This window comes from Pipistrellus kuhlii, unplaced genomic scaffold (genome assembly GCF_014108245.1).
Source record: "Pipistrellus kuhlii isolate mPipKuh1 unplaced genomic scaffold, mPipKuh1.p scaffold_m20_p_2, whole genome shotgun sequence".
Lineage (NCBI taxonomy): Eukaryota > Metazoa > Chordata > Mammalia > Chiroptera > Vespertilionidae > Pipistrellus > Pipistrellus kuhlii.
The window spans coordinates 131,753,152-131,779,401 of record NW_023425515.1 but is presented as its reverse complement, the minus strand read 5'-3'; the positions used below and the strand labels follow the sequence as shown (position 1 = coordinate 131,779,401).

General features: G+C 42.0%; 1 protein-coding gene across 3 annotated transcripts in view; it reads left to right on the top strand.

The window, feature by feature from the left end:
• LRRC8C (leucine rich repeat containing 8 VRAC subunit C) overlaps positions 1 to 25,612 on the top strand; it is a 131,102-nt gene extending 105,490 nt beyond the window's left edge. For all 3 annotated transcript variants that reach the window (XM_045584364.1, XM_045584363.1, XM_036445315.2), the window contains one exon: positions 23,157 to 25,612. In XM_045584364.1, coding sequence (XP_045440320.1) covers positions 23,157 to 25,430 — 2,274 coding nt within the window. In that variant the 3' untranslated portion in view covers positions 25,431 to 25,612. The remainder of the gene's footprint in view (positions 1 to 23,156) is intronic.
• The last annotated feature ends 638 nt before the right edge of the window (positions 25,613 to 26,250 follow it).

Here is a 26,250-nt window from a genome sequence, read left to right as displayed (position 1 = left end):
TCCCCGTTCTCTATCCCATACTGTCTGGATTTCTAGCAGATATTTCTCTTTTGCCCAAGCTCAATTTAGAGATCGAAGCTCAGAAATTCTTACTTAGATTCGCCTATTGTTAAAGGTAAAATTCGGAATATGGATAAAATCGCTGATAGCACTAATGGGTAACCTTACAATGAAGACCACCTCTATTTTAGACTATCTGCGTACCCACCATGTCACCCACCATTCTCCTTGGGTCTTTGAAGAATATGAACAAAAGTCATTTGTTGGTAAAAGTAATTTTAAAGAACAGCCTCGCTCACATCTGTAGGGATAGTGGTGGATATTTTAAGAGAAAAACAGTCTCAAAATCCCTGTTACATCTAGAAACAAAAATATGCCTTAGTTAGGAAGTCTTTGGAGGTTTATTCAAACTGACACTTTTCATCTTCCCCGGAACTTTACCTCTTGTCATCTATCACCGTGACAATTTAATGTGCAGTGCATGCCTGGCCGCAAGGATAATATACGAGTGCCTTCCACCTCACCCTCTTGGGTTTAACACAGGGCATGAATCTAAATGCCTTTCTTAGATCAGCTGATGCCACCCAATGCCAGTCAGTGGATGAGGAGCATTTCCTTTGATCTCACTGATATGGATGGTACTGATCATATTGCCTATTGATGAATAATACATCTTTGCCCTCAACAAATGACTGACAGAGTCCTGGGTTTTTCCTGTAAGAAGCAAGTGAGATTTACCATATATTTACTCTCTGTTGTTGATCCGTGGGTGTAAATCACCGAAACCTGTGTTTAAAGGTCTCTGTTAAGTGGGTTTGCTGTGATATGGACGAGATGATCTTGTATTTCAAATCTGGGCTCTGGACTTGGTGGTGCTCCCCAACCGCCTAACCTTATCAGGCAAACAGATCCACTCTTCCTCCTCTGCCCTCACGCAGTTCCTCTCACAGTCCTCTCTTTCTCTTTTCACTGAGAACATCTGGCTCCTCTCAGCCACCATACAAAGGGCCCTGTGGTAAGGACTCGGCCAATATCAGGACAACATTTTTATTGCAAAGCAGAGAAGTTTCTAGGTTATGTCTTGAGTCTTCTCTTTAACATAAAGAGTGCTGTTCCTTCTTCCCCTACACTACTGCTTTCCTTTATAAACGCCTGCATTTTTCTGTTTATTTTGTAATGCCTACTGTTTGGAATACCTAGTTTTTTATATAACAAAAACAAAATTAATTCAGTGTTTTTGTTTTGTATCCACTTTTCAAAATATGAAATAAAATACTCCCAATGAGAAAAATACATAACAACTAAGAGATATGTAACAAAAAATAAGATACCATTCAAAATAGCAATAAAAACTATTAAGTATCTAGATATTAAGCTAACCAAGAATACATAAGAACTCCATAGAAAACTTTTAAAATATCTAATAAGTGACATACAAAACAATTTGGATAAGTGGAAAGATATTTTATATCCTTGGTTGGCACAGACTTCATATTATAAAGATGTTCAATCCCCATAAATTATATTATGAATTAAAAGCAATGTTTACTAAATTCAGATTTTATTTTTTGAGTAATCTTATAATCATATCAAAATTTATCTGAAGAGTGCTCACTTGTGGTGGTAGGGAATGGCATAAGGAGTTGGATGAAATGAAAGGGGAGGAGACAAGAAAGGAGGGAAGGGGAGGAAAAAAGGAGAGGGAGAAAGGAACTGATATTATACTATACATTGAGTAACATGGATAATTCAACCCTCCATCCCTGAGCTCTCCTGTCTCTACCACACACACACACACACACACACACACACACACACACACACCACCCTGACTATATAAACTAATTTCTTCAAGTTTTGTTTACAGACTCTGAGTCAGATGTTCCATCTAAATCCTATTCATTTCTTCAACTATAAACTTCTAAATTTCTACTTTTGTGTTTCATAAGAGAGAAACTTAACTCTAAATTTCATAATTGTGGAAAATCATTAGCTTTAAGGTATCTCATCCTTTTGTTTCAAAAACCAAAATTTGTTGGCAAATTACCTCTAATTGATATAAACTCCATAAGACCAAGCTTTTATCAATAGGATTTACTCCTGTATCCCTAGAAACAAGAACAATATCAGGCACATATAGGAGCTCACCAGAATTTGTTCTGTGGGATAAAGTGAGAGGGAAGTGTAGATGAGACATTTTTGCCATGTGCTAATGTACAGTAACCATCTAATGGCCTTAGAAGGGGGCTGATACCTTTGAATTACTGTGTGCATTTTTGAGTATTTTACACCATAACCAAAGTCATTGTGAGCAGTAGAAAAGAGACCAAAGACCCTTATATGAGGCCTGGGTGAAGGTATTCTTAGCCTAAAGTTGAGAACATGAGAACAGACAACAGGTATCTAAAGGGCTGTTACTGGAGATGCCCTTTCAGAGACCGAAGACCCTGATGAAGGGGAGGCTGCAAGGAGAATTCATGTGTCATGAGAACCATATTTATTTGTTCTTTACATGTAATAAACTAGAGGCCCAGTGCACAAAATTCATGCACAGGGAGGGGGGGGGGGTCCCTCAGCCGAGCCTGCACCCTCTTCAGTCTTGAGGGATGTTTGACCATGCATTTAGGCCCCATCCTGGTGGGCAGTTGGACATCCCTCTCACAATCCAGGACTGCTGGCTCCCAGCCCCTTACCTGCCTCTGCCTGATTGCCCCTAATTGCTTCTGCCTGCTAGCCTGATCACCTCCAAACCACTCCCCTGCCAATTTGATCGATGCCTAACTGCTCCCCAGCCAGGCCAATTGCCCTAACTGCCCTCCCCTGCTAGTCTGGTTGCCCCTAACTGCCCTCCCTTTCAGGCCTGCCCCCCCCCAATTGCCCTCCCCTGCAGGCCTGGTCATCCCTAACTGCCCTCTCTTGCAGGCCTGGATCCCCCCTCCCCAACTGTCCTTCCCTGCAGGCCTGGTCCCCCCCCAACTGCTCTCCCCTACAGGCCTGCCCCCCCACCAACTGCCCTTCCCTGCAGGCCTAGTCTCCCCCAACTTCCCTCCCTTGCTGGCCTGGTCTCCCCCAACTGCCCTCCTTTGCCAGCCTGGTCACCCACAACTGCCCACAACTGCTCTCCTTTGCCAGCCACTGTTGTGGCCATCTTGTGTCCACATGGAGGCAGACATCTTTGGCCACATGGAGTAATAGTCAATTTGCATATTACTCTTTTATTAGATAAGCTAGTTCTTGGCAGTGCAGTTAAGCCATGATAAAAACGGCAAGATCCTGCCAAAAAAATAACCAACTACAATCCCACCTAATAAAAGAGTAATATGCATTACTCCGCTGCACTCATAAGCCATGTCCACCAGCCACACCCACCAGCCAATCAGAGTGAGTATGCAAATAAACCCAACCAAGATGGCTATAGCCACAGAGAGCAGGAGGGAGGCTTGGGTTTCCCCAGCAACAGAGGAAGCCAAGCTGTCCACACACCCTGGCAGGCCCAGGCCTCCACTCAAGGCTACAAAGTTTTAATTATAGAAGGTAAGTGAATCCAAACAGAAATGGTGGCAGCTATGGAACAAGCAGAAGGCTTGGCTTCGCTCCAGGCTACAAAGTTTCAATTGTAGAAGGTAAATAAATTCCAGATACCAGGGCCTCTGCTTGGGTCAACAGGGGGAGTGGCTGGCCTACAAACCACCACAGGCCCCTCGTTCAGGCTGCCCCATGCCCCAAGTGAACCCCCACCCTGATCCAGGACACACTTAAGGGCAAACCAGCTGGCCCCCACCCATGCATCAGACCTCTATCCTATCTAATAAAAGAGTAATATGCAGATTGACCATCATTCCGACAAACAATATGGCTGCCTCCATGTGGTCAAAGATAATGTCCCTTTGTGGACACAAGATGGCCACCACAAGATGGCCAGCAGGGGAGGGCAGTTGGAAGGCCTGCAAGGGAGGGCAGTTGAGAGGGACCAGATCTTCAGGGGAGGGCAGTTGAGAGGGACCAGGTCTGCAAGGGAGGGCAGTTAAGGGTGACCAGGCTGGCAGAGGAGGGAAGTTGGGGGCAAACAGGCTGCCAGGGAAGTAGTTAGACATCAATCAGGTTGGCAGGGGAGTGGTTAGAGGATGATCAGGCTGGGAGGCAGAAGTGGTTAGGGGCAATCAGGAAGGCAGACAGGCGAGCAGTTGGGAGCTAGCAGTCTTGGAATGTGAGAAGGATGTCCCATCGGGATCAGGCCTAAACGGGTGGTTAGACATCCCTCAAGGAGTCCCAGATTGGAGAGGGTAAAGGCTGAGCTGAGGGACACCCCGTTGAGGGCCTCTAGTGTCAGATATAAGTGCTCTGAGAAAAATAAAGTCACGTAAGGGAGAGAGTGACAGAGGTCCTACTTTAAATAGGGTGGTTAAGGAAGTTCTCTTGGAAGAGGTGATATTTGAGCAGAACTAAAGGACTTGAGTGGGGGTGGGTCTGTGGGTACCTGGAGAAACAACATTCCAGCCAAAGGAAACAGAAGAGGCCAGTGTGGCAGGTACAGAAGGAACACGGGGAGAGTGGCCCCTTTCAGTGTTTTCTTGCTTGAGTCTACTTTGTTAGGCTTGACAGCATCATTGACCCAAATGGAGTATCACCACTAATGCTTTGGAGCCATTCGTGCTTCCACAAATGCCAGGCGTCTTAGAGTTAAGCTTCCAGCTTTCAATATTATGACTTGACAGAGTTAGGACAAAAGACTTAATCCTACAGTGTTTGGAACCTGGGACCTGTGGACTGCCAAAGCAATTAGCATTACCTCTTTGTTGACACTTAATTGGCCGCAGTGTGGCAGAAAATGTTAAGAGCATATATCATTGCCACTACAGGACTTTAAGCTGCCAAGAGGCAGGATTTATGTCTGGTTCATCTCTATTTGTCTGCTTGTCTTAGACCAAACATGCACCCAACAAATGTGTTGAGTGAATTAATGTGCTCCAGCAGTTTAAAAGTGCATTATAAACGGATGGAGGAAAGTTTTATGTGAGGTAATTACGAAGTTCTAAAAAGCAGCCAGTAGCAAAATGATTTTTCTTTGATTAACCGTGGCCTTCTGCAGATCATCATCCTTAGAATAATTAGCATAAATCCAGTGCCAAAGAAATGAGACAGGGCCTTATGTTTGTGCAGTAAACTTGGAGGAAAAACCCTTTGAGGGTGTACTGTCATAATGTGTTAATAAGAGATAAATTCAGATTTATAGATGGTTATATGTCCTTATATGTTGGGAAATAATAGCTAGAATTAGTATAGAAAAAGAAATCATGCTGTTTTAACAAAGAAACTTAAAATTGAGGCACCTCATAAATCAAGTCATAGAGTTTTCTCAGTAAAACCCATGAGAGTATACGGGGTGAAGCAAAAGTAGGTTTACAGTTGTTCATATGGCAAATAATACAATAATTTATAATTAATAACACAAGAATAAACTCTGTTTTGTGTACTCACAACTACAAACCTACTGTTGCCCCATCCTATATGTTACAGAACTGAGAATTTGTTATGTTTTGGCCATATGTAGTTGTTTTATAATAAAATTTTAGTTGACTGCCGTGATGAGAAGCAAGTTGCCCTTACCCGCTGACTGCCCTTTCACAGGGATGCTGTGTGAAGCATATCGCCAGCATCCTAAAGCAAACCACGTCAGGAATGGTGAAAAATGTCCTATAACAGCATTAGTGCTTGACTTTGTACCTGGGATTGGCCTCTATGAGCTGCCCTGACAATCTGAAAACCTCCATGTTGTTTTTGTGGGGAAAATGCTTCCTTCATTCTAAACAAACTTTCAAGTGAACTTTTGAGGGCTTGGTTATGTTTATCAACTATTTCATATACTTCAGTCTTTAAGGGATTTTAAAAAATGTATTTAAGTTTAGTGGTTTTTTTAGTAATCTTGATATTTACATGATATTCGTTTATTCTAATCCATAAAGGTTGTAGTCCTGTGCTAGTTACATTTCTTTTAAAATATAAAAATAATAATTTCAAAAGTGGAAGAGAATTTAGAATTTACATTGAATGAAGTTCCCATTTAATGTGAAAAATTCTTTTATAACATTTTTAAGAGATTACTCTCTAGCTTCTTTTGTATATATCTGCGTTAGGGAGAGGTGTTATGCTTAACTGTGAATTAATCAGTGCATATTTTTTGAATTTGACTAGGTTCCCAGCACTGTGTTAGGCAATATGGGGAATACAAAATAACTTAAGGTTTCATCTATGTTTCAAAGGAGCTTAAGAAATAGTTGGAGGAGCAAAATGATGAAAAGTCACTGGGTATATTCTTCTAAAACATAAGATAATTGCTGCAGTGTGTGTGTGTGTGTGTGTGTGTGTGTGTGTGTGTGTGTGATCATATTGTAATGACCAGATATTGTAATGGCTGCAAAGGAGGAAGAACAGTTAAGTCTATCTGGGGAAATCAATTTTCTCTATATTCTGTATAGGGTGGCTTAAATTATATTCCTCAAGGGGGGGGGGGGGCGAGGGGTAATAATATGGTGTATTATAAAGAATAAAAACTTATTTTTTAAAATAATAAGACCAATGAGGCAAAGTAAAATTTAATAGATGTCCATTTGGAAGTTTCTATTAAATAAAGACTTTCAATTTCTTTGCTGTAATAGCACTTGCTATTTCTAGGAATAAAGGAACAAAAGCTTTTCAATGTACCCAGTGACTTTTCATCATGTAATAGCAAATTCAAAACATTAGCTTTCCTAAGAAGTAAACTATGCTTATTGGCAGTGTTAGGGTAAGCTATTTTATAAATTGAGCTGACATCTCCATACTCAAGGTAAGGCAGTCCTTCAGAGCTGGTGAGATTCTTCGCATTGATATCTAAAACTAGGGGTATGTAACCTTAAATTCAAGTATGTTAGCTTATGTTTTGGGATATTGATATTAACTTTTAAAATATAAGTGTTAAATACTGAACTCAGAAAATACATAATGCATGATCAAAAAACATGCCCTTCTAGATTACTTTGTGCATGATTATATTGATTAGTCACTTAATTTTAGATTTTTAAAACTTCTGCACTATAAGCCACAATTTTTTTGTCTAACTAATGCACCATCAAGTACATCATCATTTTACCTTGTAAAAGACCTCATATGGAAATACAAAATTTGTTTTTTATAAATTCAGTTAGATCAAATAAGTTTAAAGTGAAAAGCTAAATTTTTTTCTACAAAACTTCACACAGAAAACATGGACTCTCTGATATGATTCTAGGTAAAACACATGAATTTCTCCTGAGCTTCAGTTTCATTAAATGAGCAGGATAGGGATTTCCATTTACAGATTTATTGTGAAAAATATGATGGCAAAGTATGACTTTGAGTCTCTTTAACTATATAGACTTCAAATGTCTTGTCCTCATTTGGGGCATTCCCAGTATTGGCCTAATTTTGATTAGTTGCTTCTCTGGCAAACAGATTGAGAGAAGCCTAAGATAAAGGACCAGATGCCCCAGTTTTTCCATCGCTACCTGCTTCCTTCTCCCAGAGGAATCTGTAGGAGCTGTATAGACAGAGGACAAGACCAGGCAAAAGAACATTTAATGACAGCTAAGCTCTGGCCCCAGAGTTTGCTATCAGTCTTCTGGTGACTCAGCCAGACCTCAGGTAAGCACTGAAGGCCTGTGTGACCTGGACCAGAAGGAGCCTCCTCCTCATCCTTCCCCCACTAACCCCCCTCACACTTGAATCTCTGCCAAGGAAGAGTCAGAGGGAGGAGGGGAAAGAGAAAAGACAGGAGAGGAGGAGATTGATTATTGACTGTCCCTAAGTTCAAGAGTAGAGCTTGTCTGAGCTGTTCTTACAGGGCATGATCCACTTCTAAGAGGCAGCTTCAGACCCAACATATCACACCAGCTTCCAGGAATAAGAGGAACTTCACATTGATGACTCCCAAGAGAAACTCTAAAGAGAGAGTTCAACAGAAAGCCTCAGCCACTTGAACTCTAAACTTTAACCTCTGTGAACACCAAGGTTCAGTACTTTTCCTTTGACATTACCATTTCTACCGGCCCACCTTCTTCTAGAAAGAAAGAAGGAGGAACAAAGAATAGTGTTGAGTTCTAACCAGAGGTGAGTCAGGTAAAAGGAAAAATCCATATCTGAAATTCACTCTATATGGTAAAAGATCTATTTGCCTGGAATGTGTGGGACCTTTTTCAATCCAATTAATGGTATTTCTGGAGTCCAGATAGCTTAACTTCCACAATGACTGAAAAATTAAACTGTCCTACCATCCAACACATCTAATTGACTAAGAATTGTAATGACTCTTGTCTTACCTGCACTCCTTCCATGATGTCACAAGGTACAGCTCATTCTCTCTCATAAATGATACCATCTATTCCTTCACATAGATTGGACCACAGCCTGGAAGTTGACATGATTCATTTCTGAGTACTATAGCAAATTACTCTTGATTTTTATAGTAAATTGCTAAAATAAATAATCATTTTTTTAAATATCCTTTCAGTCCAGTCATGTATTGTTGTTGTTGTTATTTGGATTCTTTCAATGTTTAGAATTCTCTAACTTTGTGCTTTTGGCATTGTGTGTGGATAGTCCAAAGGATTTATGTTTCTGTTTAGACTCTCCCAATTTTTTTTTTTAATCTTCCTCCTACTCACTACTAATCTGTCAGTGAACTGCAGGTATCCCAATTTTAGTCAGTTGAGTACAGAACTAAGAGTTCAATTCCTGATAATTTATTCCAAAAGAGTTTTTCCTTCATTATCTCAAGAGCATAATTATAAATACTTCAAAATTTTCAAACAACTGAAACAAGTTGTCTCATGAATCATAAATTGTATGTTCCTAATGTTTATCCATAGTTCTTTTATGTCCACTGAATTTTCTCACATGATATTGATTTTGAAATGAGTGCTTTGCACTTAAATCTTAGATTGTCATGGGTCAGGTAATTCACTAGTCTACTTGGCTTATGGAAAACTGCTATGAAGCAAAATAAATGCAGTTTTGAATTGGATTCACTCCCTCATTTTTTTTCCTAATTGCTTTTGTGTTATGGAGCAGCTTTTCTAAAAAATAAATAAATAAAATAAAGGAAGCAAATACAACTATGATGCAACTACAGAAATGAAAGCAGTCTTTTAAAAATATATATTTTATTGATTTTTTTTTTTTACAGACAGGAAGGGAGGGAGATAGAGAGTCAGAAACATCGATGAGAGAGAAACACCAAGGTATATGCCCTTGACCAGAATCGAACCTGGAACCTTTCAGTTCTCAGGCTCGCTCCATCCACTGAGCAAAACCTGCCAGGGCATGAAAGCATCTTTGATGGCTGGAAAGTCTCGGGCTCTCAGAGGTTTAAAAAATTAACTCAGTTGTGGCTCAGTGGTTGAACATCAACCTATGAAGTAGGAGATCATAGTTTAATTCCCTATCAGGGCACAGGCCCAGGTTGCAGGCTGGATCTCCAGTGAGAGTCGGGCAGGAGGCAGCCAATCAATGATTCTCTCTCATCAGTGATGTTTCTATCTCTCACTCCTCTCCCTTCCTCTCTGAAATCAATAAAAATATATGTTTATTTTTTTAATTAACATACAGAATATGTATAGTGATCTTTACCCATGGAAAACTCAGATTTTCTATATTTACAGAGATAGCAGAATTGCCTTTATGGAAATATCAAAATGTAGGCATTATCCTAATGTAGATGTGATGGTTTTTTACTTAGGAATAAATGGGCAGTGCCTCCGAAATCTGGCACCATTTGTGTTCCTTAAATGAGTCAGCACTTTCCTCTGGCTTTAGGAATCACTAAAGCTGACATCACTTGCCCATTTGGAGGATGTGTGAAATGAATTGTTTCATCTCAGAGGAAAGTAGCTAGCAGGCAAATATTTCCAGATGTCCCCTGGCACCTGATTTTAAAATGTGTGTACTGGCTATTGTTGTGCTTTGTTTCCTTTGAGTTGGTGGGGCACAGTATTCATTTATTGTACATAGTTTGTGCTAGGCAATGTCAAGAAGAATGAAGCCTACTTTTAAGAAGTTTAAAGGTCTAGGAAGTAAAATGATAAGAAAAACAAGTAACTTTACACTATGTTTTCTTAGGTGCTCTGATAGAGGGAAAGAATCTGGTCCAGTTTTAACTATATATTCTTGTTCTGTATAGTAATGACTCAAGAAATTATGTGATCATGTGGCATTTAATGGTCCTCAAGCACGGAAATTTCTGCCAATGCTTAACTCGAAAAGATGTGCTTCATGTTTGGTGTTTAATCATGTACAGATGAACCCTATAGCAAGTGTACTGCTGTTATATCTTACCGCGGAGAGAATGCATAACTTCAGAAATTCAAGTTTTAATCAGCTCATCCCTCCAATCCCTTAGATATTTTTTTAAGAACATCAACTCCATGCCTCAGAGCTGCAGGCTATGATTTTTCTTCTCCTTTTTCTGTTGCTCTTGGAGAAATGAGCAACCAATAAAAACGGCAGCCCTTGGATCTATTAATAAACACTTTCAAATTTGCTTTAGACCTTTTTTTTCTCTCTCTCTTTACTATCTGGACCTAATCTTTGTCCATACACAGAGTGTTGCTTCCTGTTGATTGTATACGTTTTAAATGTCATTAACAAGGAAGAGAACATGTGCACAGTGGGCAGGAAATGACAGGGCCACGCCCTTGTAGTTATGCTTTGCCATCTCGACAAGGACCTGGCTGTGCTGGAGAGAGTGAGGCAGTGTCTGTGTTGCCCATGGAAGTGTTTTTGTGCCCCAGTGGCGATGGCCCTCCAGTATCCAGGGATTGGATTGGAGAAGAGTAAGACTAAGGATAAGACACTTACTGGAAATGAAAGCATGAAGATGTTCTCTCCTCTGGAACCATCTTCTCTGCCTTCTCAGTTCCTTTTCTTGCTCACCAAGATATTTTTTGGACTTACTTTTTCTTTTTCTTTTTTTTTCAAAATGGCATGTAGGATATTTTATTTTGGGGGAAATAAAGAAACCAAAAACATATATATATATAATGGGACATATAATAAGGTCATTTTTAAGTTTTGGTTTTTTTTTTTTGCTTTTCTGTTTTTTGGGGGTTTGTTTGTTTGTTTGTTTGTTTTACCATCTAATGTACAGATTCTGCTTTTGGAATAGGAAAGGGTTATTACTTTTTTTCAGAGTTGTAAGTTCACAGTAAAATTAAGCAAAAAGTATAAAGTTCCCATCTACCTCCAGTTCCTCAAAGAGGGTTACTTTTATTTTTTTAAATTTCTTTATTGATTATGGTATCACATAATTGTCCTTATCCCCCAGTCCATACCCCTCCCCACGTATTCCCCCATCTCCCTGTTGTTCATAACCACTGGTTAGGCTTATATGCATGCATACAAATCCTTTGGTTGATCTCTCCCTCTTTTCTCCACACTCCCCTACCTTCCCTCTGAGTTTTGACAGTCTGATCGATGCTTCCCTGTCGCTGGGTCTGTTTTTGTTAATCAGTTTGTGTTGTTCATTATTTCCCCTAGATGCATGAGATCATGTGATACTAGAAATACACTTATAAGAACCGAAAATGAGACAAGCCATAATGGTTATGCTGAGAGGCAAATGAATTAGTCTGTAGTGAGTTTCTTTCTGGGCCAACCAACAGTTATTTTGAGTCCCAATTTCAATGTCAAACAAAGTTCCTTATCTGTACATGTCAGCAATGATATTTCAGTTCTGGATGGTAGACAAATGGTGGTGATGCAAGTACGACCATCTCTGGTTTGGTCCTGGGCATCCTTCAGCGCCGCACAGCTGCTGTCTGCTAGTATGGCAAGGTGATGTCAGCACCTTCCATCTCTGGACTGATTCTCTTCTGTCTTCATGGCCGGAGCACTCCTGTCAATTCCTCTCTGTTGCAGGAATCCACATGGTCTTGGAGTTGTTTTCTGAAAATATACAAACATATTCTCGACCAAAAGTTAGTAAAGGAATACTTTTTATAAATTTGACTTGGGATAAAAAGGGTTACTTTTAAAGGAAAATTTCCTCTATCATTGTTTCTCCACACACACACACACACACACACACACACACACACACACCACACTGTACTGTCCGAATCATTTGTGAGCAGGTTGCACACACCACGCCTTTACCCCTCACTATCCCAGTGTGCACTGCCTCAGAGCCGGGGGGCCGTGGCGTGTGCAGCACACGGTGCAGTTATGACGTTGGGGGAATGTTACACTGAACCCGTGTCACAAGCTCACAAGACTGTGACGGGCAGAACCTCCCCGCGCCCTGTCAGCACCCTCACGGCTGAGTTGTCGCTTTGGTCTTCTTTCTCCTGGAACAGTTTCTCTGCCTTTTTGGCCCTTTTTGACAATGACATTCCTGTAGGATATAGGCCATTGTTTTATGTCATTGGGAGGTTATTTTTAGTGAAAAGAAAATTATTGTGACGACTTAGTGAGTTATAGGTATAAAGTCCTTGGAATAGGGCCTGGCACACGACAAGCAGTAAGTCAGAGTGTGTTTTGGGGACAGAATGTTCCTCGAGGAGGGGACAGCAGGAGAGCAATTCCCTTAGCTCTTTCCCATCCACAGCCAGTCAGTCCCAAAGGCTCCAGAGTCTCCATCCTGAGACTTGGCCCTCGCACCCCTGCTGGATCCTCAACCCCTGGCCAGCACCCCAGCCTCCCCTTCAGACTCGCAGCCTCCAGCTCCTCCCCAAGGCTCAGAAGCCCTGGACTTTGAAATCCCTTCCTCCTCCTTGGTACCCCAGACTCCGGACCCGGCTTTGGCCTCCGAGACCCTGGCCTCTCCCCAGTCCCTGCCTCCAGCCTCACTGCTGCAGGGGGATCGGGGAGAAGGGGGGCTGGGGAAGGCTCTGGAACTGGCAGAGGCCCCGAAGCGGGAGAAGACTGAGCAGGGAGCCACGCTGGAGCCGGTGGGGCCCGTTCTTCGGGGCTGTGTTCCTGGAGTGTACCAAGTCCGAACATGGTGCTCTGCCCAGTGCCCCGTGGGCAGGTTCTGCCATCAGCCTTCAGGTCTCCATGGAGTTAACTCCCTCAGTAACCGGTGCCTGTTTCGGGGGTGACTGGGGAAGGCCAGCTGAGCATTCCGGGGTGGCTGAGCAGGGAGCCTGGTGTGGGGAGCTCCTGCACCTGCTGAGCCTCGAGGTTGTCCTTGCTGGATCCCCTCCTCCTGCCTGCCCCTCCCTCCTGCCTGGCCGCCATGTCCATGTTCATGAAGTGAGGGTCTGGGAATGCCAGAAGGCAGGTACACAGCCGGCCTCCTCCCTCTGTCTCGTTAGCATCATCTCACCTGTGGGCCGCGTGGCTCTCACAGCGGCCTGGGGTCAGCTAGTGTTACTGCCACTCACAGATGAAACTATGAGTTGGAGTAATTGGGGAGGTGGGGAGGGGGAGTTTGCACTGTTCCAGGGGAAAGAACAGCATCTGGGGAGGTTACGGACGTTGCTAGTGGCTCAGAGCGTGAGCTTGGCCTCTTGCTTGTAGGGCTCCGAGAGGCCTGGCTTCTGGCACTTGTAAGTGAGCTCTGCAGGTCCTCAGAACTGGGCATGGGGAAAGGGCACCCGCTCCTCCTCGGTCACAGGAGGGGGACAGGGAAGGGCTGCTCTCCAGTGGCCCCTCCTGCTCAGGCCCTTTCTTCTGCAGGAACAGCATCCCCCAGCCGAGCGGTTAGAAGGAATTTGGTATGTGGCCACTTCCAGGCGGAGTCTCCGCTCCTGTCACACAAACACGTTGGGGGTTTGGCAGAGCCTCCCATCGAGTCCCTGGGCCCTGGGCCTCTCTTACACCCCGGCCAGCCGGAGTGGGGGGGGCCATAGCACCCACACGGCACACGGGGCTGGGAGCTGTGCCACGCAGCCGCCTGGGGCAGCCGGCGGCCGGCTCTTAAAATATTTTCAGAACATAGTTGGCCTTTGCATCTTCAGGGTTAATTTTGCACTGATAAGGGTAACTCTCACGCCTCTGGAGGATAGAGGCTTTGTCCTCCAGCACCTCATTTGTGGGAATACATGATTAAGATTGTACATTAACTGGTAACCTAGTGACATGAAAATTAATTATCTTCCCTTATATCTCCACCCCTTTTGCCAGGAAAAATGGGTCTACCTTAGACAGGAAGAGCAACAGCCCACCTTTTTTATCGTTTCCCTTGCTCTTCCTACATGCAGACCTTTGCTGTGTCTGTGGAACAACAAGGTTCTGACCTTACGCTTCCCCAGTGACCTGTCCAAGCCCAGTAGTTTTGAGGGGCCAAGGAAGCTGCTCCTATTCCACCAAGCCCTCCCTGCTCACCCAAGCCCAAGCACTTACTGTGCTGACCACACTATTCACGTCGTGTAGGTATTGCCTTGTTACCGGTCCTGTTGGACTTTTCATGTGGCCATTTATGTCTCTCCAGCAAGATTTTAAGTGCTTTCAGAATAGTGAACATTGGTTCTGACTCCTTGATTTTCTTGTGATGCTTAGCAAATAGTAGATATTCACCAAGTGTTAGCTGATAAAGGACAGTCTGTCCTTGGTAAGGATGAACAGATCCAGAGGAGCGGGGCTCTGCGATCTGTTTTGCTAGGTCAATCTTTGGTCAGCGGAGATAACTTGTTTTGTTATCAGAATGGGGTCAAATCTGGATGGTCAGCTATAGGGCAGAACCACCAGGCACCAGCTGTATTTGAGTCTGTGGAGTGGAGAGGGGATAAATGATAAAATTAATCACCTTTATATTGACCAACGGCCCTTTCTGTGGCTCCAGTCTTCCTGTTTTTATCACACTCTCCATAACAATAGGAAAGCACTGTCTAAAGAATAAGCCGCCATGTGAAAAATACCGCCAGATGACAAGTTAACATATCACAACACCAGTTGTGTTATCATGCTCAGCAAACTGTCCCACTTCTGTCAGTGGTAACATAGTCATAATTATGATTTCAAGTCTAAACTGGGGAAATAATGGTTGGGGGATTGTCCATAGAGAAACAGAAATGGACTTCATTGTGGAGGTTGTAGCACTTCATCTGCTGCTAGTGGGAATGTGTAAAGACTTTGGGCCTCTCATTCGTGGGGAGGGGCCTTGGGCAGTGCAGGTGTACCTTGTTTGGCACTACCCACAGAGCGCAGAATGCTGGCTTTCCATGTGAGTCCGGAGACTAATTTTTATTGAAAACACCTACACCCACAGTCTGTCTTCCAGGAAAGACAGATAAAGCAAGTGTTATACTTCAGAATACTCCCTCCATTCAATGAATGTAGCCATGATAGATAAAAGGATAGAGAGAGAACAAAAATTCATGCATGGATTCAAAAACAAGATGCACATTTCTGTCGAGTACAAGTGAGATACTGAGTGGGGCTAAACAACTGCTGGGCTCTGATCCAAAAGGAGGCAGTAGCAGCCAGGGCTTAGCTCCTGCCAGTGAAGGGAACTAAAAATGCTCGGGCTTGATAAGAGCCTGGAGCCTGGTCACTGTTGGAAGCCAGAGGCCCCGTTCCCAAAAGGAAGTGGAGAAGAATGGTGATTGACTGGATGCTGGATCTGGTGCCTTGGAGGAAGCTGTGCCTCTGGGTGCCTCCCAACCAGGAACTGAGTCAGCCTGCCATGGACTCTCGGAATGGATTCGTGAGATCCTCACATTACAGTGAAACATCAAAATACCATGATAAGACCTACTGGTGGATTCGGGGACTGGGGGTTGGTTGCAGGAAACCACAAAAGAATGTGCGAGAGGTGGTGGAAAACAGTTTCCTTCTCAGAACAAACCCAACGCCCAGAACACATGAAGAAAACTATTCTAGGAAAGGCTCTCAACAAAATTAGCACTTGAAACTTTGATTCCCTTACAATGAAACTAAGCTTTCAAACAAACATTGAAGTTAAAATAGATATACACTGAGTTGCCAGGTTATTATGATCTCTGAACACATAATAGTCTGGCCACTCAGTGTATATCCTATATAATAAAAGGCTAATATGCACATTGTCCCCTCGACCAGGAGTTCAACCAGCAGGCAGGCCAGTCAACTGCCCATGTCCCCTCCCCCTGGCCAGGCTGGCCAGAACCACACGTGCACGAATTCATGCACTGGGCCTCTACTACACACACACACACACACACACACACACACACACACACACTGAGTGGCCAGATTATTATGCATTCAGAGATCATAATAATCTGGCCACTCAGTGTATTTACAATGGCCAAAGAGATGAAGACATAACATAAAAAAGGAGGTAGATAAGACATGACAGGGATTTAAAACCACACACACCCATGGAAGACAATCACAGGCTCTAGCCTGCGTCTTACAGGAATTGCAGGAAAAAAAATGGAAGAAATGATGAAACAAGTTTTACACTACTATAAAAAAAAGAAGGAACTTTTACCATTTGAAGCAGCATGGATGGACCTGGAGAGCATTATGTTAAGTGAAATAAGCCAGGCAATGAAAGAAAAATAAAGCAATATTTAAAGAGACGTTGCTAAAATTTTCCCAAATTGTACAAAGTCCTTAACTACAGATATCGAGCAGTGTTAATTCACATACACATAAAATAAAGTGAAACTGTAAAAGATGTGAGATTAACAGTAAGATATTTAAAGCTACTTTCAAGAAAAATAGATTGCCCACGAAAGAAGAAACTCAGATAGGCTTCTCCTTGATAAAAATATAGGCCAGAAGAAAATTGAATAAAACTGTTTTAAAGTGCTGAAGGCAAATTACTATCAACAGAGAATTTTATAACTTACTAAACTATTATTTAAGATTGAAAACTATATAGACATGTTCAAACATAAGTGAGTTTTCTACCCACAAATCCTTATTAAAAGAATTACCAAGGGATATATTTCAACCAAAAGAAAATGAGCCCAGGGAAATAATATGAGGACCTAAGAAAACTGGTGAGCACATGATTTAATAAATATATAGATGATCACAATCAAATATGATCATACAAAAAAAAGTGTATTTCAAAAGAAGCTAAAAGAAACTCTGGATAGTTCAGTGTGTAATTAAATCATGCTTGGGATGCTGTAGAGAAAACCTTTAAGCGTGCATGTACTAATAGAAATACAATCTACACTATAGTAATGACAGTTTATACTTTCCTAACCAGTTGAGGTGAAAAATTTTATATAGAAAGTGTTATCAATGCAATAGAATGCAGGAATAAGGAAGGAAGAAAGGATATTTAGAAAAAATAAAAAATACAGAAATAAATTTGAATATTAGTAAATAAGTATGAGTGAGCAAAATAATGTGATTGATTAAATTCACTTGTGAAGAGGAAGAGGTGATTAACTTGAAATTTTAAAAATAAAATAGCTAAAAAGTTAAAGAACAATATGAAAAAACAAAAAAGTAGCTGGTGGATCACTGTTAATATTAGCATTTAGCTCTCCCCTCATTAAGAATGCTCTCCTGCAGGACTAGCATGGCTCAGTGGTTGAGCATTGACCTATGAACTAAGAGGTCATAGTTCCATTTCTACTCAGGGCACATGCTAAGATTGCAGGCTCAATCTCTAGTGGGAGGCATGCAGGAGGTATTTGACCAATGATTCTCTCTTGTCATTGATATTTCTTTCTCCCTCTCCTTTTCTCTCTGAAATCAATAAAAATGTATTTAAAAAAGAAGAATGCTGTGCTCTTTATCATCCAGGCCAGTGATCTCAGTGGTTAGAACATTGGCCCTTGCACTGAAGGGTTATGTGTTCAATTTCCAGTCAAGGGCATGTATCTGGATTGTAGGTTTGATCCCCAGAACCAGTCAGGGCACATGCAGGAGGTAACCAATTCATATGTCTGTGTCTCTCTCTCTCTCTCTCTCTCTCTCTCTCTCTCTCTCTCTCTCTCTCTCTCTCTCTCGTTCTCTTTCTCTCTCTCACTTTCCCCTTCCCTCTTTCCACTCTCTCTAAAAAACAATGGGGAAAAAATATCCTCAGATGAGGATTAGTAAAAAATAAATAAGAATGCACTCTATCAAATCAAGATATATATTTGAGTTTTAAAACATGCCAATTCTTGTAACCACCACCACTAAATAAATAAATAAATAAATAAATAAATAAATAAATAAATAAAATAAAAATAAAAATAAACATAAAAAAAAAGAATCTCAGCACCACAAGGAATTCCTTGATGCTGAGCCTTTGCAGTGAATCTCTGGCAACCGCTGATCTGGTTTCTGTCCTACTTTATTGGATGCCATGTAAAATCAGCATGTAATTTTTTGAGACTCGTACTTCTTTCAGAACAAAAATTGCCTAAATGCGCATCATCATGGGAATGTGATTAATAAATTACATAGTGCCTCCACGCTGTCATTCTGTGGTGCAGGAACAATACACATAGTGAGGTCCCATGTATCTCTATATCATACACATGTGAATGCACAGGTGTAGATCTGTAAGAACATGCAACAGACTCATCAAGGCTTACTAAGAATCAGGTTGGGGGTACAGAAAGGTGAAGAGAGGACTCTACCTTTTGTTAAAATGTTTTTTCAGAAAAATAGATTTATGATAGCAAAGATATATTTAAGTATAACTTAATAAATATCCAAAAATCTATGTGAGGAAAGTTATAAAAACACTCCTGAAAAACACAAAATTAGATGTGAACCAATGGAAACCCACACCATGGAGAGGAAGAATCAACACCATAAAGATGTTATTCATAAATTAATTTACAAATGTAGTCTAATCTCTATAAAAAATAACATCAATGAGGTGTAGTATTTTTGTCTTGTTTTTTCTTAGTCTAGAGTATCTCATCAGTGTTATAACGAAATGACATTGAACAAAACAAGACACTGAGATTTGATCCAAGATGGAGGAGTCAGAGGAAGCTGCCTTCCCCTCCTCCTTTCATCACATCAACATTACAACTAAATTATTAATACAAGACTATCAATCTGGATGACCATCTGAAGACTAGATGAGCAGAAGTCCTATAACTAAGGTTGCAACGAAGAAGCCACATTAAGACTGTTAGGAGGGACAGAGATGTTAAACTGGCTGGCCTCACTCCCACATGTGGTGGTTGAGAGTCTGGAGAGTTATCTCAGCTTCAGAGGTCCCCTCCCCCCACCCCCCAAGGAGCAAGGGATCTCAACCCCAGTTCAGACATCTATACCAGGCTGCCCCCCCTGGAGCAACAGTGCCAAGAACAGGAGCCCTCATAACATCTGGTATGAAAATCAGCAGGGATTCTGTCCATGGAGGTGAGATGGAAGCTGCTAATAACCAAAGTGTCCTCTTTTTTTTTTTTTTTTTTAATATATTTTTAACTGATTTTTTAGAGAGAAAAGAAGAGGGAGAGAGCAAAACATCAATGAGAGAGAGAAACGTGGATCAGCTGCCTCCTGCATGTCCCCCCCTGGAGATTGAGCCTGCAACCCAGGCATGTGCCTCGGCTAGGAATCAAACCTTGACCTCCTGGTTCATGGGTTGACACTCAACTACCGAGCCACACCAGCTGGTGCTTTTTCTTTTTCTTTTTCTTTTTTTTAAGAATCCTGTCTGGCTTACTTTTTTTTTTTTTTTTTTTTTAATCGTCCTTCTTTTTACTCATGATTTTGAAAATGCTGATCCTTCTCCCAGTTCTCAAAGTTGTAGTGTTCAGAAATACAGTTTCCATTAATCATGCAGGATAAGTTTCTCTCTTTTTTAATTATTACCATTTAGATCTCCACACTCTTTATTGATGAGCTCTATAACCTGCCCTGTTCCTTGTCATAGTTTTGGTTTAGACAGCTTGCCACCACCTTCCTTGCAAAGTCTACTCTGAGCTGTGTCTCTGCTGAATTCTCCTATTGCAGCACAAGCAGTTATTGTTCTTCCTGACTCAAGCCCAGTATATTTTTCTACTCTGTTCTAAGTTCTCGGAATTTAACAGCTTCTGGAAAATAGGCCATTGTCTTTACCCTTCTGGGATTTAAGTAGACACATTTTAAAATTTATATCTTTGAGAAGATTGAAAGATAAATAGATGTCAGAGGCTGAAAGGAGTTTCTGGAGACTGTCTATGTATTAATTACCCTCCTACCCTAGGCCATTCTCTATAAAGGCATCCTAGCACAGTGGTCGGCAAACTCATTAGTCAACAGAGCCAAATATCAACAGTACATGATTAAAATTTCTCTTGAGAGCCAAATTTTTAAAACCTAAACTACTTCTAACAACACTTCTTCAAAATAGACTCGCCCAGGCCATGATATTTTGTGGAAGAGCCACACTCTAGGGGCCAAAGAGCCTCATGTCACTCGCAAGCCGTAGTTTGCTGACCACAGTCCTAGCAGAAGCTTGGTGAGTTGGGGAGATTTTGTGGAGTGGTAGAAAGACAGTAGGTTGTGGAAAAGGTGGGTTTAAATTCCTGCTTTATAATTTTCTAGCTGTGTGAACTTGGGCAAGTATGTTACCCAAGTTCTCTGCACCTCGGTCGATTTCTTCTGCAGAAAGGGGAGGATGTGACCTGCCTCCCTAGCATGGCAGAGGCACTGCTCAGGTGCTTTGTTCAGAATAAATAAAAGGACCCCTATTGTGTGGCCATAGCCACGTGAGGTGCCCCTTAGCTGGGCACTCTGGTGCAGTGCATAACCTGAAACCTACCCAACCAAGGTGCAGAGGTTTATCACCTCCCGTCATTAGGAGCAGCCTGGGAAAGGGCTGGGCGGGGGTCAGTAATGGGTCTGCCTGGTTGCCTGGCAGGGATTTAGCACCTTGGGAAGGTGCCTGCCTTTTTACCTTCTAACTGCTTCACACCGATTCTTCTGTATTTTCATCACACCACTAGCAATGACATAACAGCCTGCTAGCTCAAAGGTGTCCCCCTCGGAGAAGGAGCGCAGGGAAACAATCCCTTTTCCCTGCTGGTCTCAGGCCCCCACCTCTGCCCACTCCACAGATTGTCGACGTGATTACTGAGACCACGAATAGGAAAACATTCAGAACATGACACAAACACCGACTTTCTTACTCGTTCTCTTTTATATTCCTCCAAGATCATCTGGCATTTGTTTAGGCTTTCTCCTACTGTTTCCTGTCCCTGGGATTCCATGGCATAGTGCTTGACCCCAAGATAAGTGAAGGATACTCCATTGAGATATCAGATAAAAATTAAAAGTTTTATTTATATTTACCTTAAAGGGAAAAGAATTAAGCTTTTCTAATATTTGACATAGAGATTGGCAGTACTTTAGGGATATACCTATGAATAGACATAGGTATACTGAATGGGCATTTTTTTCTCTAACATGGGCAAGTGATGATATTCTATGAAGACCTCTGTTCAATCCTCACACATCTGTAGCCACTGAATCCTCTGAATGCCATTACCTTTGTTGTTCTTTTGATTTATGTAAGTATTGGCCCCTGCTTTACATTCTAGGACAGAGCTTTTATAAATCCAGTGGTGAAACTTGCCCACCCCCTTCCTCTAACCTCTCTTTTTACATTGTTACATGCTTAGGATATGAGAAAATTTAAGCTTTTCAAAAAAAAACAAAAACAAAAAAACAGGAATAATTCATATAAGGTAATTTGTAAGTCACTATCAGATTGGGATCCTTTGGTTTAATCCTAGAAATTCTTTAAAATAAAAATGTAGGCTTTGGGTCCTGGTGGCCTGGGCTAGATGACATGAGCAAGTGACTTAACCTTGCTGCGTTTTGGTCTCCTGTGAAATGGGAATAATAAGAGTGCCTGCCTCGTCAGGTTACAGTGACAATTAAAAGAATTAATACCCATGACATTTTTAAAGTAAGTCAGTTGCATGTGAACTACAATATAAGCTTGCTGCTGCCTTACTATAATCACCACCCTTATCTAGAAGAGATGTGGTCCACACACAGACCCATGGCAGCTCTGAACTGGAAGGGCTGGTGTCAGTTCTGGGTCCATTCACTTTCTCAGCAAATTAAACTGGTCTTCTGTGTGCCAGGCACTCTACCGTGCTGGATGCCGCACCGCATTGTCAAACCTTATAATTCTGTCTGGTGGGCCGTATCTCCCATGTCACCAGTTTGTGGCCATAGCAGTCCGCTTTGCAGTGGATTCAGCTTCTACTTCTCTCGTCGATATAAAGGACTTAGCTGTTGCCAAATTACTAAACATTTGCTGTTGCAGAATTACTGAACACTGTGGATTTCTAGTCATTTGATATTTTAAGGTACAAATAGACTTTCCTTGCATTATTAATTCCATATATTATTGCTGTCAGTTCCTTGGTTATTACTCCTCTGAACTGTTTGTTTATTGTTCAGTCCAAGTTCCATGTGTTTCTCTCTGGAGATGACTCCTCCAGATTGATTCCAACTGTGTTCTGCCTCATACTACCTAATCTTCACAAAGGATACATTCTCTTTTACCCAAAGTGCAATCTTATGAGACTGCTAGACATTTTTAGGCTGGCTTAATATTCTTTTCAACAAATCGCAGTATTTTTAGAGGGAGAGACGTTCTCAATGTAATACTTTGTCTGAAAAGCGAGCAAGATTAAACATACTTATTTCACTCTTGAACACCTGTATATTCTTTCTCCTCTCTTTGAAGATATGGTTTTTATAAAAGCTTGGGAAATTCCCATTCCATTAAGGCCATTCACTTTCATCTATGCATGTCGTCCAAGATATGGTTAGAAAGAGAAGAGGAAATGAGAAAGACATTTCTTCCATATTTTTCCTTTCAGTCCTTTCACTTCTCATACCCAAGCGAATCTAAATTTTGGGAGCCATCCAGCTCAAGACAGAGCCTGATAAAGGGATGTACTTCCCAGACCAATGATTGGTTCTCCCAGGCTCCAACGAGAGAGAGAAAATGCAACATTTTAAAAATACATGACAGTTATTTAAAGATTTATTTTGTTGTGAATCATTCTGTGTCAACAAAACTGCGGTGTTTTATGTCATAACTTAGACGTGATTAACAAAGTCATAAATTTTCATTTTTCCAACATGTGGGTTAAGAATAAAATGTTGTGCTGGAATTGGACATTGTATTCTCCAGACAAAGGAAATGGACATTTATTGGATGTTATTGCTGCTTTCCTTGCACTAATGATATTATGAAAGCTCTTTGAATAATATAATTTGAAAATATTATTTCTGTGTTTCAGGTCATGCAAGACAAGATCATTTGCCTGCCGAAAAGAGTTCAGCCGTCTGAGAACCACTCTTCCGTTTTGAATGTCTCTCAAGCAGTTGCCGGAACCACCCCCCTGCCTCCACCTAACCCATCTTCGACTAGCCCAGTCACTGTGGAAATGAAAGGCCTGAAGACAGACCTGGACCTCCAGCAGTACAGCTTCATAAACCAGATGTGCTATGAGCGAGCCCTCCACTGGTATGCCAAGTACTTCCCTTACCTCGTCCTCATCCACACCCTTATCTTCATGCTGTGCAGCAACTTTTGGTTCAAGTTCCCTGGTTCCAGCTCCAAAATAGAGCATTTCATCTCCATCCTGGGGAAGTGTTTCGACTCTCCCTGGACCACACGGGCTCTATCGGAAGTGTCCGGGGAGGACTCGGAAGAGAAGGATAACAGGAAGAACAACGTGAGCAGGTCCAACACCGTCCAGGCTGGCCCGGAAGGCACCCTGGTCAACTCTCAGTCGTTAAAGTCAATTCCTGAGAAGTTTGTGGTTGACAAATCCACTGCGGGGGCCCTGGATAAGAAGGAAGGGGAGCAGGCGAAGGCCTTGTTTGAGAAGGTGAAGAAGTTCAGGCTGCACGTGGAAGAAGGTGATATACTATATGCCATGTATGTTCGCCAGACTGTACTTAAGGTTATAAAATTCCTGATCATCATTGCCTACAACAGCGCCCTGGTGTCCAAGGTCCAGTTTACCGTGGACTGTAATGTTGACATCCAGGACATGACTGGGTATAGGAACTTCTCTTGCAACCATACCATGGCACACTTGTTCTCAAAACTCTCCTTTTGCTACCTGTGCTTCGTAAGCATCTACGGGCTGACGTGCCTTTACACCTTGTACTGGCTGTTCTACCGCTCCCTGAAGGAGTACTCCTTTGAGTATGTCCGGCAGGAGACTGGAATCGATGATATCCCGGACGTGAAAAACGACTTTGCCTTTATGCTTCATATGATAGATCAGTATGACCCTCTGTATTCCAAGCGATTCGCAGTGTTCCTGTCCGAAGTGAGTGAAAACAAGTTAAAGCAGCTGAACTTGAATAACGAGTGGACTCCCGACAAGCTGAGGCAGAAGCTGCAGACGAACGCCCATAACCGCCTGGAGTTGCCTCTCATCATGCTCTCCGGCCTCCCAGACACCGTGTTTGAGATCACAGAGCTGCAGTCGCTGAAGCTCGAGATCATCAAGAACGTGATGATACCGGCCACCGTGGCTCAGCTGGAAAATCTCCAAGAGCTCTCCCTCCACCAGTGCTCGGTCAAAATCCACTGCGCGGCGCTGTCCTTCTTGCGGGAAAACATCAAGGTCCTGAGCGTCAAGTTTGATGACATGAGGGAGCTGCCCCCCTGGATGTACGGACTCCGGAACCTGGAAGAACTCTACCTGGTCGGCTCCCTAAGTCACGATATTTCCAAAAATGTCGCCCTGGAGTCCCTGAGGGACCTCAAAAGCCTTAAAATCCTCTCTATCAAAAGCAACCTTTCCAAAATCCCTCAGGCAGTGGTCGACGTGTCCAGCCATCTCCAGAAGATGTGCATCCATAACGACGGCACCAAGCTGGTGATGCTCAACAATCTGAAGAAGATGACCAACCTGACGGAGCTGGAGCTGGTGCACTGTGACCTGGAGCGCATTCCCCATGCTGTGTTCAGCCTGCTCAGCCTCCAGGAGCTGGACCTCAAGGAGAATAATCTGAAATCCATCGAGGAGATCGTCAGCTTCCAGCACCTGAGGAAGCTGACGGTGCTAAAACTGTGGCATAACAGCATCACCTACATCCCGGAGCATATAAAGAAACTCACCAGCCTGGAGCGTCTGTCCTTCAGCCACAACAAAATCGAGGTGCTGCCTTCCCACCTCTTCCTATGCAACAAGATCCGATACTTGGACTTGTCCTACAACGACATTCGTTTCATCCCCCCTGAGATCGGGGTCCTGCAAAGTTTACAGTATTTTTCCATCACTTGTAACAAAGTGGAGAACCTTCCCGACGAACTCTACTTCTGCAAGAAACTTAAGACTCTGAAGATCGGGAAAAACAGCCTATCAGTACTCTCACCAAAAATTGGGAATTTACTGTTCCTTTCCTACTTAGATCTTAAAGGCAATCACTTTGAAACCCTCCCTCCCGAGCTAGGGGACTGCCGGGCTCTGAAGAGAGCTGGTTTAGTTGTGGAAGATGCCCTGTTTGAAACCCTGCCTTCTGATGTCCGGGAGCAAATGAAAACAGAATAACTTATTTTTGTTTAAAGTTTGACTGAAACATGCTTCTACCAAATAACAGTATAAATAATTAGGTAGTGTTAATGCTTTTCCAGGTTTTTTTTTTTTTTTCACACAAAACAAAATGTACACAAAGATCAAGTCAGGAGTGTGTATTTTTTAATAAAAATGTAATTGTATTTTTTCAATATTAATATTTTAAAGTTTTATTTGTCTTGGAACCTAATGTACCTATTATTGTTTTTTACTAACAGAAACTGATGGTTCCATCTGTTTTTTGTTTTTGTTTTGTTGTTGTTGTTGTTGTTCAGTTAATTCTTGTGAAAGGGAAAGAATTTTTAAGTTGCATGCTTTGGGGTGTTTTTTTAAATAGATGAAGATATTTTGCCAAGGTCATTGTTAGCTTGTTTACACCTGTACGATTCCTTGCTCTTGCTGTCATTGTGTGTACACCAAGGAATCTGTGCTAGTTATTTTCATACCAGCTGCCTTCTCCATTGACCGAGCCCTTCATTCTATAAAACACTCTTTTCTGGAATTTAAATTCACATAAGTGCATTGACACATTATCTTTCAATTTGCCCCCCACCTCCAAGAGAACCCTAAATTGCGTTATTTCATATACCTGACAATTAAAGTTATCCTTAGACAAGGATTTTTTTTAAGTGAGTAAATACAATAATTTCCCATAGTTGGCATGCTTGAATTCATCATTTATAATTTAATCAATTTCCATTTTTACCGACATTTAAAAATATTGAAAAGCTAAATACAGAGGCTCCTTTCCCCCCCCCCTCCCACCCACCCCCACCCCCGCCTCCCATTAATCTCA